The 12,951-nt window shown below is 48.9% G+C and overlaps 1 protein-coding gene across 23 annotated transcripts in view; it reads right to left on the bottom strand.

Moving 5' to 3' along the window:
* Positions 1-12,951, bottom strand: part of KALRN (kalirin RhoGEF kinase) — a 659,950-nt gene that overhangs the window by 51,552 nt on the left and 595,447 nt on the right. For all 23 annotated transcript variants that reach the window (XM_035710078.2, XM_025474776.3, XM_049105377.1 and 20 more), the window contains 9 exons: positions 8,944-9,010; positions 7,838-7,941; positions 7,583-7,652; positions 7,213-7,299; positions 6,444-6,536; positions 5,635-5,685; positions 4,696-4,773; positions 1,180-1,365; positions 648-819 (listed from right to left, as the gene is read on the bottom strand). In XM_035710078.2, coding sequence (XP_035565971.2) covers positions 648-819; positions 1,180-1,365; positions 4,696-4,773; positions 5,635-5,685; positions 6,444-6,536; positions 7,213-7,299; positions 7,583-7,652; positions 7,838-7,941; positions 8,944-9,010 — 908 coding nt within the window. The remainder of the gene's footprint in view (positions 1-647; positions 820-1,179; positions 1,366-4,695; positions 4,774-5,634; positions 5,686-6,443; positions 6,537-7,212; positions 7,300-7,582; positions 7,653-7,837; positions 7,942-8,943; positions 9,011-12,951) is intronic.

Raw genomic sequence — 12,951 nt, 5'->3', positions numbered from 1 at the left:
AGCGGTGAAAAGAAAAAAAGAAATGCAAACAAGGTAGCAGCGCCCTATCACTTGGGCTCCCACTGCCAGGTAGAGGACTCCTGGAGGGTCCGTAGACAGCTACACTCTCTGCATAATCATGAGTTCTGGGCAGCTCACGGTATTACTGAAACTGAGAGCTTAGGAATCAATCACCTCTCCTTCGAAAGGCTCAGGATGGCTAGCAAGGGGACTTATGTAGGCTCTCCCACTGATCTGTCAAACTCCCAGTTATCACCTGTGAAAACACTAGCCATTAGCCACCAAATGCGAAAACACAGGACCCTGATACTCAGCCCCTAGGACAAGGGGGATACGCCCCATTCAGATTTCTGCCGCAACTACTATTAGCTGTCAGTCTTGGCCACAGGCATATATGCTGTGTCTCGGCTCTAAGAGAATAGCTCTTCTTTTGGAAAGATGGGGCTTCCTTATCATGTTCCATCTGCTCCACTGACCTATCCAGGTTCAGAAAAATCCTAAACAAAGTGTTTCCGAAAACTACAAACCTATCATCCATATAAAATGTCATCAGGGCTCATGAAGTCACTGTAAGCCCAGACCCAAGGGAGCTCAGAGGTGTGGGGTCCCCTGAAAATGGCCCTATTAGAAGCCAGGCCTGTACCTACCATTTAAGAAGTCTCGCTGTGTTTCTAAGACTTGATTGATGTCCTGCACCCAGGCCTGCTGAATGTCCGCGTTGGCAGCTTGCAGAATGACCCTCTCAGAAGTCTCCCTGTTCATGAGTGCAAACTTGCAGGGGTCATTGTCCACGTTCTCCTCCAGGACCAAGTAATTCATCTGGAAGAAACCAAGTTGATTCTTTTCATTTTTAAGTGGTTTAAAAAAAACAACAACATGGTACAGTTCCTCAAAGTATTTACTTCAGGAGTCATTTCCAAAATTTTGTCCTGGATCTAATAGCTAACCATGCTGGTTTCTGACTTTGAGTGAATGGCCTGATCCTGGAGAACATGCAGGACCTGCAGGACCTCAGCCTGTCTCTTTCTCTCAAAATACTTGACCTTTGCAACCACAGCTTCTTTGGCCGAAAGACCATCAAGGTTCTGAATCTGTACTCGCTCCAGATTTCTGTCTTAGGGAAGCAGCTCCCAGGATTGGCTCTCCCCTGTCCCTTGTCATCCCCGGCGGGAGCCTTACCTTGATGCTCCTTTTGAACATGTAGCCCGGGGTGAGGGATCCCTTCCTTAGCAGTTCACTGAAGATGACAATTTGCTCAAAGAGGAACACGCGCCTCTCCTTGGTCCGGGACTGCATGCCTGCGTCCAGCTCAATCACATAGAACGTGTCCTGTTGCAGCAGCTTCCCCTGGGCAGTCAGGGTGCCCTGATGGAAGCAAGTGCAAGGAAGTGGGGTGAAGGAGGTGAAAAACTGGGAGGGGGCCACAGCTCTCTGGGTCTACAAACCTGCCCCCGTAAGAACACAGACAACAGACTGGACACTAAAAGCCTCAGGGCTCTAGTTAGAGACTGAATTAGGATCCATCTCACTCAGGTAGGGCAGACACAGAGCCCTGGGGAGAGGGGGAGAAGGGAAAGAAGGCTATGAAACCACTAAGAAGCAGCCCTAAGAAAATGCCAGAAGGGAGGAAGGTAAAATGATTAGCTAAAAAGATGTTCAGATATTATCCTGCTCTTCTTATTTTTTATTAAAAGGAGAACAGAAAGTGGGTGACACCCGTAGCCTTTTTGTCCTCAGAGCTCTGAGAGATATTGTCTGCTTGGCTCCCTTGTGGCATGGGCCAAGGACCTGGGGTACTCTTATGGCCATGGACCTAGAACCAACCTGCGGCCAAGGGAAGTGATGTTGGCAGGATGACAAGTCATCTAATGAGTTGGGCCCCTGTCATTTCCTTCTGTGATTTCAGGATGGAGTCTTAGTTAGAATTAGTTTAATTCTGAAGTCTTCGTCTCCTGCTACCGATCAACAGGTACAGCTAGAGTAGCATATACAGGTGCCCATGTTTTACAAGATATTTTTCGGGGTCCTGTGATCCTTCTTAAAATGCTTTGAGCTAGCAGGCCACTTGCCAGCTCACATAGGGGGAGCCTATGTGGTTTGCCGGTTTCTAGCCTGATTTTCAGACACATCTTCACATCTTCAAAGGAAATTAGGCCCAACCCAGCAGGTCTTCACAGAAGCCATTGGAGAGCTTTGCTTTCTCTACTGTTTGCAGCAAGAACATGCTGACAACTGATATCTGATAGCAGCCAGAGGGCCTCCTCTGAACCATACTCTCTCAGGTGATGACTTCTGCCGTTTAGTAAAAATGTGGGTCATTCTCTGCACATGATGCCTTATTCCAAACAGTACCTAGCACACGGGTCATTTTTCTTTCCCATTCCTGAGAAACACCTGCCCTCTGCTTGGATCACGGCTCCTTACTGTCAAGGTCAGCAGCCAAACAGGCTTATCTCTACCCTGGTCCAAAGTTAATATTAAGCTAGTGACCAGCTAGCCAGGAAAGCTCTAAAAGCTCTATTACTGTTACATAAGAGCCTGACCCATGAATTACAGCCCTGCTGATGCCAAAGGGAAAGCTAGAGAGAATTTAAGAGAGAGAATCTACGGGAGGAGGTAAGCTTCTCCCAGGCCCAAAGCCCAGGATTTTAGAAGGGACAGAGGGATGGATGTTCATGGTCCTTCTTAATTAGCTGAAGGAACTCAAAGCAGATTCTCTGAGATTTGATGGAAAAAGGAGATGGTGGTGCTTGATTGAAAAGAGAAGATAATTTTACAGTCTGCGTGTGGCCTTCTGTGCACTCACGTGTGCACGCACAACACAATTCCTGTGGAGTCGAATGCTGATGTTGAATTCCTGTCAGTGCTCAGTGCCCGCAAAGACCCAGAGAAAGTCAAGCCAGACTCCTCCTCAGAAACAGGGGCACATCAAAGCATAAGAGCAATAGGGATTACATGGTTTGTTCAGAATAGCCTCGGAATAGACCTAGCATCGTCCCAAGGGAGAAAGTGTAAAAACTTGATCCAGTGTGCCTAGAGAAAACCCATATAAGGACTCAGGGTATCTTTCTGCTGCAAACCCCTGCTTGCTCTAATGCCTCAGGTGGAGAACTGGTAATCTATGAAAAATAAACAGCAAAGAAAACCCTCCACATAGTTCCTGGTCACAGGAACAAAGCAATGGCAGACAGGGATACCAGGAAGAGCTGGGAAGGCAGGGAGGACAAGAGAATTGGGATCAAGAAGATGATGAATCTAATTCAGTAACTCAAACCTGAATGTAGCATCTCCTAACTTTACTTATAGGCCAGTCTACCTTATTTCTATCCTATCCTATCCTATCCTATTCTAATTTAGCCAGGGGAAAAAAGCTATTATTTTCCTTATTATATCAACTTCTTTTTTTCCCCCTTGTTATATCAGCTTCCAAGAACCCCTTTTCTCTAGAAAGGAATAATAAAATCTTAGGTTGTAGAATTACCAGGAAGCAGGATTAGAAGATCCACATCTTTCTCTAAGGGGTTCAACAATCATTAAATGCCAGTCAATAATTGTGTCAGTTCCAATTTTAAATTAATACTCAAAAACAGATATTAGATATAGTTAGCATATGAGGTTTGGATATAAACTAAAGGCAGCCAATTATCAAGTTTAAAGTAGGAAAGTCAATTTTTTCTTCAAAGATTCACTGTTATGGGTTGAATTGCCTCACCCCCCAATTCATATGTTGAAGTCCTAGCCACCAGTATCTCAGAATATGACCATATTGGGAGATAGGATCTTTTCAGGGGGAATCAAGTTACAGGGAGGTCATTAGGGTAAGATCTACTAGAACAGGACTGGTGTCCTTATAAAAAGGGGAAATTTGCATACAGAAAAATGTACAGAGGGAAGACAACGTGAAGACACAGGAAGAATGTCGTGTGAACATGAAGACGGCCATCTACAGGCCAAGGAGACAGGCCTGCACAGATCTGTCCCTCACAGCCCTCAGGAGAAACCATCACTGCCTACACCTTGATCTCAGACTCCTAGACTCCAGAAAAGTGAGATTTTAAATTCTGTTGTTTAAGCCACCCAGTCTGTGGGAATTTGTTATGGTAGCCCTAGCAAACTAGTTATTCACTGAAGCCAAAATTCTGGGGACATCTAGCTGTTTCTCCTAAGATTGATTCTTTTCTTCAAAGAACAGAAATGTGTACATGATGTTTTAAAGCTTTAAATGTTCATTTAACTAAAGAGCCAGCCATTATGTAAACCTATTTACTAGAACCACTCTCTCCAAAAAAAAAAAAAAAAAAAAAAATAAGTTCTATTTTCCCTCTGTTGCTACTTCCATCCCATAGTCTCGCTCTCCCTCATAGTCCTTGCACTCATTTCTCAAGCAAGAAAGCAAAGGAAAGAGGTCACCAGCAAGTCTACAGTTACAAGGAATTTGGGGTCTTTCTAACCCCCTCTAACTGTGACTCCAGCTTGGTGGACTGCTCTGTAGCTTCCTCTGACTGCCCTATCACTGGATATCCTAAATAGATCAATCTTCTGGGCCCATGAGCCAGAGGGGTCTAGCGAGAAGGCACAGATGGTGAGTAGAGGCGGCGGAGGAGGCGGGCATGGGGCTTCAAAGGGAAGCTGCCTCAGAGCCCGGGCTCCTGCTGTCCAGAAGAGAGAAGGCTCAGAGCATTCTTAAGGGCTCACCTCAAAGCCCTGCAGGCGTCCCAGATTCATCATGTCATTGCAGCGTTTTGGAACAAGGCACATTAACTCCACTGCTTTCTGTGGGAAAGAATAATAGCAGCTCAGGACGGGGATGAGCACTCAGGCAGGAAGCTTAGGGCAATTCCGTGCAGGAAGACAGGGACCTCCCGGGGGCTCCCTGATTCCAGGGAAGGACACTGGTCCCTGCAGTCCACTCCTAGAGCAGTGCGGGCTTTTCTGTTCTAGTTGGGGTGTTGGTCAACAGTGCAGGGCTCCATGTGAATCAGGGACCCCACGTGGCAGAGAACGCTACCCAGCCAGCCTTTTCCTCCTTCCCACTTTTATTTAGCGATTCTCTTTCCTTCTCATATTTTCTTTCTTCCCTCTGTTGCTTCTTGGCTGCCTAAGCAACAGCCTAGCCTGGCTTGTGAAACACTAGAGGTTTTAACCTAAAATGACCTACCAGAATGGTCTGTAACCTCTCTGGCTTAAAATAATCCCCATGGTGACATTGTTTCAAAGGACTTTACTTAGGGAGTAATCTCGGGGGTAGGGGAGGGAGTGAAAACAGGATATGTTATGTGTTGAATTCAAATAGTACCTGGGCTCATGGATGAAACTGCACACGGGAACCCTGAATCTCTGAAGGATGTCAGAGGACTCAAATATCCCCCTTTCCCACCATAAGTCCCTGGAGCCACGTGGAGAACATGAGAGGAGCGAAACTCTGGTCTTTCCCAGGACAGAATTCTCAGGTTCGAGAAAAACACTCCGTGTGTTCATTACTACTGGCGGTTCCCCATCCTGTGGAGCTGCTCTCTGCAAGGGGCTCTGAGAGGACTCCGCCCAGACCCCCGGTCCTCCAGATCCAGTTCTTCCCCCTTAGATATGACATCCAACACCATCGCCAAGGACGGCCAGCGCTTTGAGAAGACTCACCTCGATATCCGAACACTCCAAGCCAGCCTTCTCACTGTATCTCAGGAAGTCCTAGCAAGTGGGAGAAGCGGGGAAGGGTGCAGGAGGGTGACATCAGTTAGGCCAACAGAGCGCCATAAAAAACCCACCATCGTAAAACCTACAATGACACCCAGACAACTTTCCTCCCCAACAGACATGGCAGTGTGTCGCAGAAGCGGAGATATGACGTTATGAGTCACATTGGAAACAACAACAGGGAGAAAACCCCCAGATACTCAAAGAGGAAAAGCTATGGGGAAAGGGAGGGAGAGGGGGGAGAGGGGGAAGTTATGTCCAGAAAGCCTGGGAGAAAGGAGAGCTCAATCTCTCTCTTCCATGTACCTCACATTCTGTAAGACAAACCAAGTCAAACCGCTTCAAAAAGTAAAATATGATCAAATTTTAGGTACTCCTCATCTAAGCTTTCCAGGGCCTTGCCTTTGCTTATCTTTCTCCTTGTGGTCGCTCTGGTTTTATGTTCTTCCTATTTTTTTATCTTTTAAAGATCCCAAGTGAGTGATGGTGACAAAGGAAGAAAGCAGCTTGAAAGAAAGAAAGTGAACTGTCAACCTCGAAGACAGGAATGACATGCGTGCAATTTATTTGGAGGCAGAGCTGACCCAAGTAGAGGACAGGCAAGATAAGAGCCCGCAGGCGGCACCCCGCGCCCCCCGGCCTAGTTCATGGGGAAAGTGTGGTGGGGACAGAGCCTCACGCTGACCTGCTCGCCAACTCAGAGCCCAAGAAGAGCCTTCTCCGGCCCTGCCTCAGGCTCGCTGCTCTCTTACCTTGAGGAGCAACTGATATTTTGTGATTCTCTGAATGGGCTTGATAAGGAAGTCGCTAAGGGTCAGCCTTTGATTTATCTCCTGTTTCACCTCCTGGAACACAAGGGAGCGACGTTAGAGGAAAAAGGAGCCAAAGAACTGGAGTCCTGGGCATTAGGGTTCAAGGTGAGAAGGACACACCTTCCCGTTTGCCATAAAGTCCTAGAATCCTCAAACAACGTGAGGGGCAGAGCTGCCACACAGCCGCTCGTGCGTTACGGACAACACGCAGCACACCTCGTGGCCACCTTCCGCACCGCATGTACCTCCCGCCTGTGTCCTCGCCCCAGCCCTGGGGACGAGGTGGAAGGGGAAGGGGTGTCTGTGGTCTCTGATGCTCCAGGGCCGCGTCAGAGGGGCCTCTCCCAGGGCCCGGGCCCAACGGGCTGGGTCCTCAACGCTGATCTGCCCACGGTCGGCCCAGGGCTCTTCCCGGGGGCGGCCTGGCCTCTCCTCGAGCAAAGCGAGCACCTTCCTGGAAGGAGCCTGAGAGAAGCCCTGGGGAGGGGAGCGGAGACCTGCAGGTGCCTCGGAGCAGTCTCGGGGGACAGAGCCCTGGAGAGTGGGTCACGGTCCTTCTGCCAACGGGCCTCCGCCAGCGGGCCACCTGGCCGCCTGGGCCTCCGAGCCCGGCCCTGGCCCCACCGAGGCAGCCCCGGCCTGAAGGTCCCGGAGCCGTGGGGGCACCGGCCCACCCTTCCTCCCCGACCCGGCCCGGCCCGGTGCTTACGTCGAAGTAGGCGTCGTACTCGGCCACGATGTACTCGGAGCGCGGCTTGTTCTGGCAGTACCACACGTAGACGTGCAGCTTGCGCTCCTGCCGAGGCAGAGGGCAGGCGCTCAGGGCTCAGGCCGCGGGGAGGAAGGAAGGTGGGGGGAGAGGGGGAAGGGGGAGCGCGAGCGCCCAGCCGGGACGGCAGACAGACGGAGAAGCAGGCTCCGCGCAGAGCGGGCGGCCCGACGTGGGGCTCGACCCCAGGGCCCGGGGATCAGCGCGTGAGCCGGGGGCAGCCGCTCCACCACGAGCCGCCCAGGCCCGGGGAGGACAAAGGCCGGTCCAGGAGCCCGGCGGTGGGGCCCAGAGCTGCGGGCGCACTCACGTGTTTAATGAAGAGCTGGGCCAGTCTGTCCTGCTCCTGGATACACTTTTCCAGTTCAGCCAGGAAAAAGCTAAAAGGAGGAAGGGGGTGTAAGGGGGGGGGAGCCACATCCTTCAGAACTGTAGTATTGCTCGGCGAGAAGATCAGTGACGCCAGCCTCTCCCCCGACCCGACCCGACCCGACCCTGGACCCCGAAGGTCAGGTGCAGGGGAGGACGGAGGCTCCCGGGGTTCTCAGGACTGCGGAGCACTTACTCCTTATGCCAGTCGTAAATCTGGTGGATATTTCCAAACACGATTTTATCCTTCCCTCGCATGTCCTCGGGGACACCCTTTTCTTCTATTCTCTTCATGAAGCCCTACAGAGCAGAGGCAGCGGTCAGTGGGACATCTTCACAAGAAAGCTATCCTGCCAGCCCCATAGGGCAGCCCCATGGGCGGGCCCACCCCACAGGGCTTTCTGTGCTTTCTCAGGGCTCGGCCAGGACTTTACCCCATGTGGGGCGACACACGCAGCTCTGATGAAGTTCTAGGTCTCTTTCTTGGTCTCCCCAGCCCCCTAAAGAGAAAGTCTTTTTCATTCAACCATCTAAATGCCCCTAAGGTAAACCCTCAAGGAGAGGGAGCATGTTTTTTTTTTTTTTTTTTTTTTTAAGATTTTATTTATTTATTCATGAGAGACACAAATAGAGAGGCAGAGACACAGGCAGAGGGAGAAGCAGGCTCCATGCAGGGAGCCCGATGTGGGACTCGATCCTGGGACTCTGGGATCATCCCCTGGGCTGAAGGCAGATGCTCAAGCTGAGCCACCCAGGCGTCCCAAGGGCACGATTTTATTTACTACCAAGTTGACTCTTAACTGTGGATTTGTCAGTCTTGTCTTATGGGTGGATTTTTCATTGTAGCCTCTTTTCCTCTTGGTAGCCATAACCCTCTCCTTAATCTCAGAGGACTCTACGCCCCAAGGTCTCATTAGGGGTGCCCTGCTTGTAGTCACGGTGGCTGGTAGCTCCGAAGACTACATGTCCGTATGGTTAAATGCCAAAGAAGAGCTCTTGAGACAGTAACTTGGTCACCTGAAACAAGGTGAAAGGACTCCGCTCTAACCGAGAGGCTCCCCCAAATGCTGCAGCTTTGAGACCCCATCTCCCTCTGAATCTCTCATGATATTTCAAGGAGAAAAGAAAAGAAAAAACCCAATATATTTCATTCGATCTACTGTAATTTTTAGTTTCATTTCTGCAAATACCCAGAGAGAGCAAAATACATGTGACCCTCAAGTTAAAAACACCTTGGCTCAGGTAGGGTCCAACCTGCCCCTGGCTGGGTGACCGCAGACCCACCTTGCGCCACATACTCACCTCCACCACAATCCCCAGATCCTTGACATAGTCTTTTTCTGTCTGCACCAGCTCATTCAGGACAAACCTGGGCAGGAGAATAAGAACAATGAGGGGTCCTCTTCTTTGTGAAGCAAGACATCTTCACACTTAAGTTGACAGGAACGTTACTTTGGCACCTTTGAGACAAGATGAGCCCAAACCCCATATCCGGCACCCTGCAGGAAGGCGCTTTCTGGGGTTCTCTGTGAGAGGGCCCCACGCCTAGAGGTGGATTCCCAGGTGGCACACAGCAGCCGGCGGTGGGTGGGGGGGTGACCACGACGCTCACCATTCAGTCTTTTTCTTTCTGTTCTTAATGATTCTTCCTCCCTCATCTATAACTGAACAGCCGTATCGATACGAGGCAGGAGGAGTCACAGGCACTTTGACAAAAGTGACTTATGAAAGCTTTGAGGCCAAGGGCTCACCATGAGACTTCTCTTCCTTCATTTCAACTCCATTCTGTGCTTATCAAGAGGAGGAGGACATTTGCTTGATAACCAACCTTTGAGGCTTTAGAGATACCAACATCAAGTGAGGTCTCTGAGATACAGAAGCTGCCATTATTCAGACAGGTGGCCCTGGTACCTGGCCTGCAACCCCCCCCAGTCAGGGACAGGAGGTCTGACTGCAGGCACCACATAATCACAACCTTCAATGCAGCAGCCTCCCCTTCTCCCCAGCAGACGTGGGGTTTAACCACTACAAGGACCCTTGCTTTCTTGGTTTCTTCCTTGTTCATGATTTCCTCCTCTCAGAGTATTTGCTCCGTGCCAGTGCTTCATCTGGGGTTTCTCATGCTTCGATCATGTGGGTAGCGTAAGCCCTGCTTTATATAGAGGAGAATACTGAGGCCACGTTGCCCAGGATGACAAAGCCCCCGGCAGAGTTGGGATCTGAACCTATTACACCACAGCCCAAAGAATCTGCTCTGTCACTGTTGCCCGCTGCCTGGCAAGCTACTCAGACCAGCTCCCTGGAGTTCCTGAGACTCCACACCCAAGCACTTCTCTTTCTTTCTGTCCAAAGAGTAAAGATCTGGACAGAAAACACTCAGGGCGGTGCACAGGGGCAGGCTGGGTGCTGTGCGCCTTTCCTGGAGTCTGACTCGGACAACCTAAATGCGAAGAGAGTTTTGCCTGGAGCCACCCAAATGCGTTTTAGGCCCAAGTGGCAGAAGGGGTACAGCGCTGGGATGCCCAAAGGGGACCCGAGCATAAGCATTGTGACTATTCTGAACCCAGGAAGCAATTCATCTGAAATTCCTGATCTACATAGCGCAGAGAACCAACAGATCCCCGGGTCTGGGCCTCAGGGTGATGGGGAGAAAGAAAAGGAACACACGCTTCTTTATCGGCATGCCCAGTGCTTCCAACCAGTTTCCTCCCTCTAATATGCACAATCCACAATCATGTGTTATAGGCCACAGGAAGGAACTGGCAAGGCCAAATAAAAGCATATAAATATATCTTTAGCATGGCCCATGCTACTGCTTAGAAGAAAGTGGTAAAACCCCACAGGAAAGTGGGAGTGGGAATTTGGGGCTGGGAGGGCCCTCTGGAGATGAAGTCCAGCTCTCTGTCTCCAGGCGATATTTTTATCCTATGCTATCTGCTGACAGAGTGAGGGCTGTCCTGGGCTTTCCAGCCCTTGGGGAAGGGGAGTGATTAGACTAGGTGCTGCTGGTGGGCCTGGCATCACTTCCCTTAGAGCCCCAATGAAATAATTGGGGAGATAATGACACATTAATAGACATTTTGAAAAGGTCCATAAAAGATTTAAGTTACATGCCGCACAAGACAGTACATGATTAATTGCCAAATAAACTGAACTGATAATAAAGCATTTAAAAAACTGTTTAGGTCTTCATTAGTCAAAGTTATTGACAATGTAAATGTTATTCTTTGGTCCAACTAAATTTCTTCCAACTACAGGTCAGACCTATTTCTAATTTCTGTGTCACACAATGGTGGGGAATGGCTGGGATCTTGTACAGAAAATCCTTCAGAAGTTTTGCACTGGCTGTTCCCTCAGCCAAGAGCACTTTCCCTCCATGACTAATGGCTAATTCCCTACCCCCTTCTAGTCTTTGTGCAAATGTCAGAACCATTGAAAACTGCAAATGGCCTCAACCATACTCCAAATCTCCCTTATTATTTTTTCTTTTTCCATCTTCTAACATGTTAAATAATTTATTTTTATTTTGTTTATTATATAATTTCTCCCTTTATATAGTGTACACTTGCCATGAGAACAAGGACTTTTGTTGTTATTGTCTTACAGAAACATCCCATACTTTGGTGCATGACAGGTGTCCAACACCTATTGTTCAATGAATGAGTGGCTAAACTTGAAGACAATCAAGTCCATTCTCAGCTTTTTTCCCTTCCTGGACGAATAACTATTTGTTTTCATCTTTTCTCCATGGAGCTCCCATTTAACCCTTTGATGCTTGGACGGAGTCTCCATTCTCTGTGTCTTGCCCTCTCTGCCCCCGCCCCCACAACCACCACTCCCACTCCCTGGCCTCTAGCCTCACACAGAGTCCACAATCAGACATGTACACATCCTCTCTTTCATCACGGCCATAAGTTACAGCAAGAGTGATGAGACATTGTAATCGTTGGATTTTCAGGATAGCTCAGGATGTGGAGAGCTGTGAGTCAGGCAAGAGAGTAATAAGAGGGAGAAGAAATGGGTAAAGAGAGTAAAAGAGACCACAAAATTTTGCCTGTTGAAGCAAAATCAGACAATATCCCATCTGGAAGCAGGACAATGGCTTACATGACTGCTTATGGGCCCGTTCAACCAAAGTGACAAGAGTAGTGACCGGCTTTGCCAAGGACCACCTGCTACCGTGAAGGTCTCCTCTGTGATCTGAGTTTTGCTTTGGCTTGGCAGAGGACTGGAACATCGGCTCCAACTCTGCATTTACGTAAAAACAACCCTGAGAAGCTAAAGAGAACCAGCTTTGTACAAGTCCTAGAAAATTTCCTTGTAGGGATGGTATTTTTCCACCTCTCTTCCATTTTTGGGGTTCCTCCGAGTACCCATAAAGTTGGAGGGTAAATTTGGAACTGAAGAGACACTTGCCCAGCTCTACCATGAGGTGACAGCCCTGCTCTGAGGCCAGGCCCTGGCTATGACGTTTCTACTTTTGTTTCCTAGGAAAGAAAGTCATTAATGGTCACTTTGCCTGCTTCCAGGCAACAGAAGGACCTGGCCTCACTCAGTTTTGTTAATCTTCATGTCTGTGACCAGGCTAAAGGAATGAGTCTGAGGGAGAAGGACGGACTAATTAGCAAAGGGACCAGTTCTCTGGGCTTTACGATCTCTCACACACCAGGCCACGTCCAAGACTCATCAAGCTCTGCTCCCAACATGGAGTCAAATTCAAGATAAGAAAACTAAAGTTTTGGAGGAATTGTGGTTTTGCCTTGCTGGTATCTGATATCTTCTTAATCATCTCAAATGACAGAAGACAGACTCAACATCAGAGTGGATAACTCAACCCTTGCATAAAATATGGGCTTTCGTGAAATGGACTGCAATGTGAATTGTATTTATCCCCAACTATATTTTAAAAAGTGAAGAGGTTCTCTTGGAGCAAAGCCCATAAATGGGTACTAAATGAAACCGTTAGAGGAACAGAGCTAGGCCCTGACCAGCTGGCACAACAGATGCTTTTCCTATCTAGGACTTCTCTACGTTTTGAGAAATGGATCCTCAGGTGAAACTCTACCAGACTTTCTACCGTGGATTCTCTAATATGGGACCATAGGAATAGCCCCATAGTTCCCTGCATTTTGTTGTTTTCCTTTTATCAGCATGCTTTAAGTTTCTCACAGCCCTTGGTGATATGCACACTTTATCCATAACAGCTGCTATCTCCCTGATGATGCTTCAGCCTAAAATTCTTAAAGTCAGTGCCACTGCAGTGCCTTGTTTATCCCAATGTTACCCTGTACAGATGCAGGTCATCTTTAC

This window comes from Canis lupus, chromosome 33 (assembly GCF_003254725.2).
Source record: "Canis lupus dingo isolate Sandy chromosome 33, ASM325472v2, whole genome shotgun sequence".
NCBI classification, from domain to species: domain Eukaryota; kingdom Metazoa; phylum Chordata; class Mammalia; order Carnivora; family Canidae; genus Canis; species Canis lupus.
This window is presented reverse-complemented; position numbering and strand designations above follow the sequence as displayed.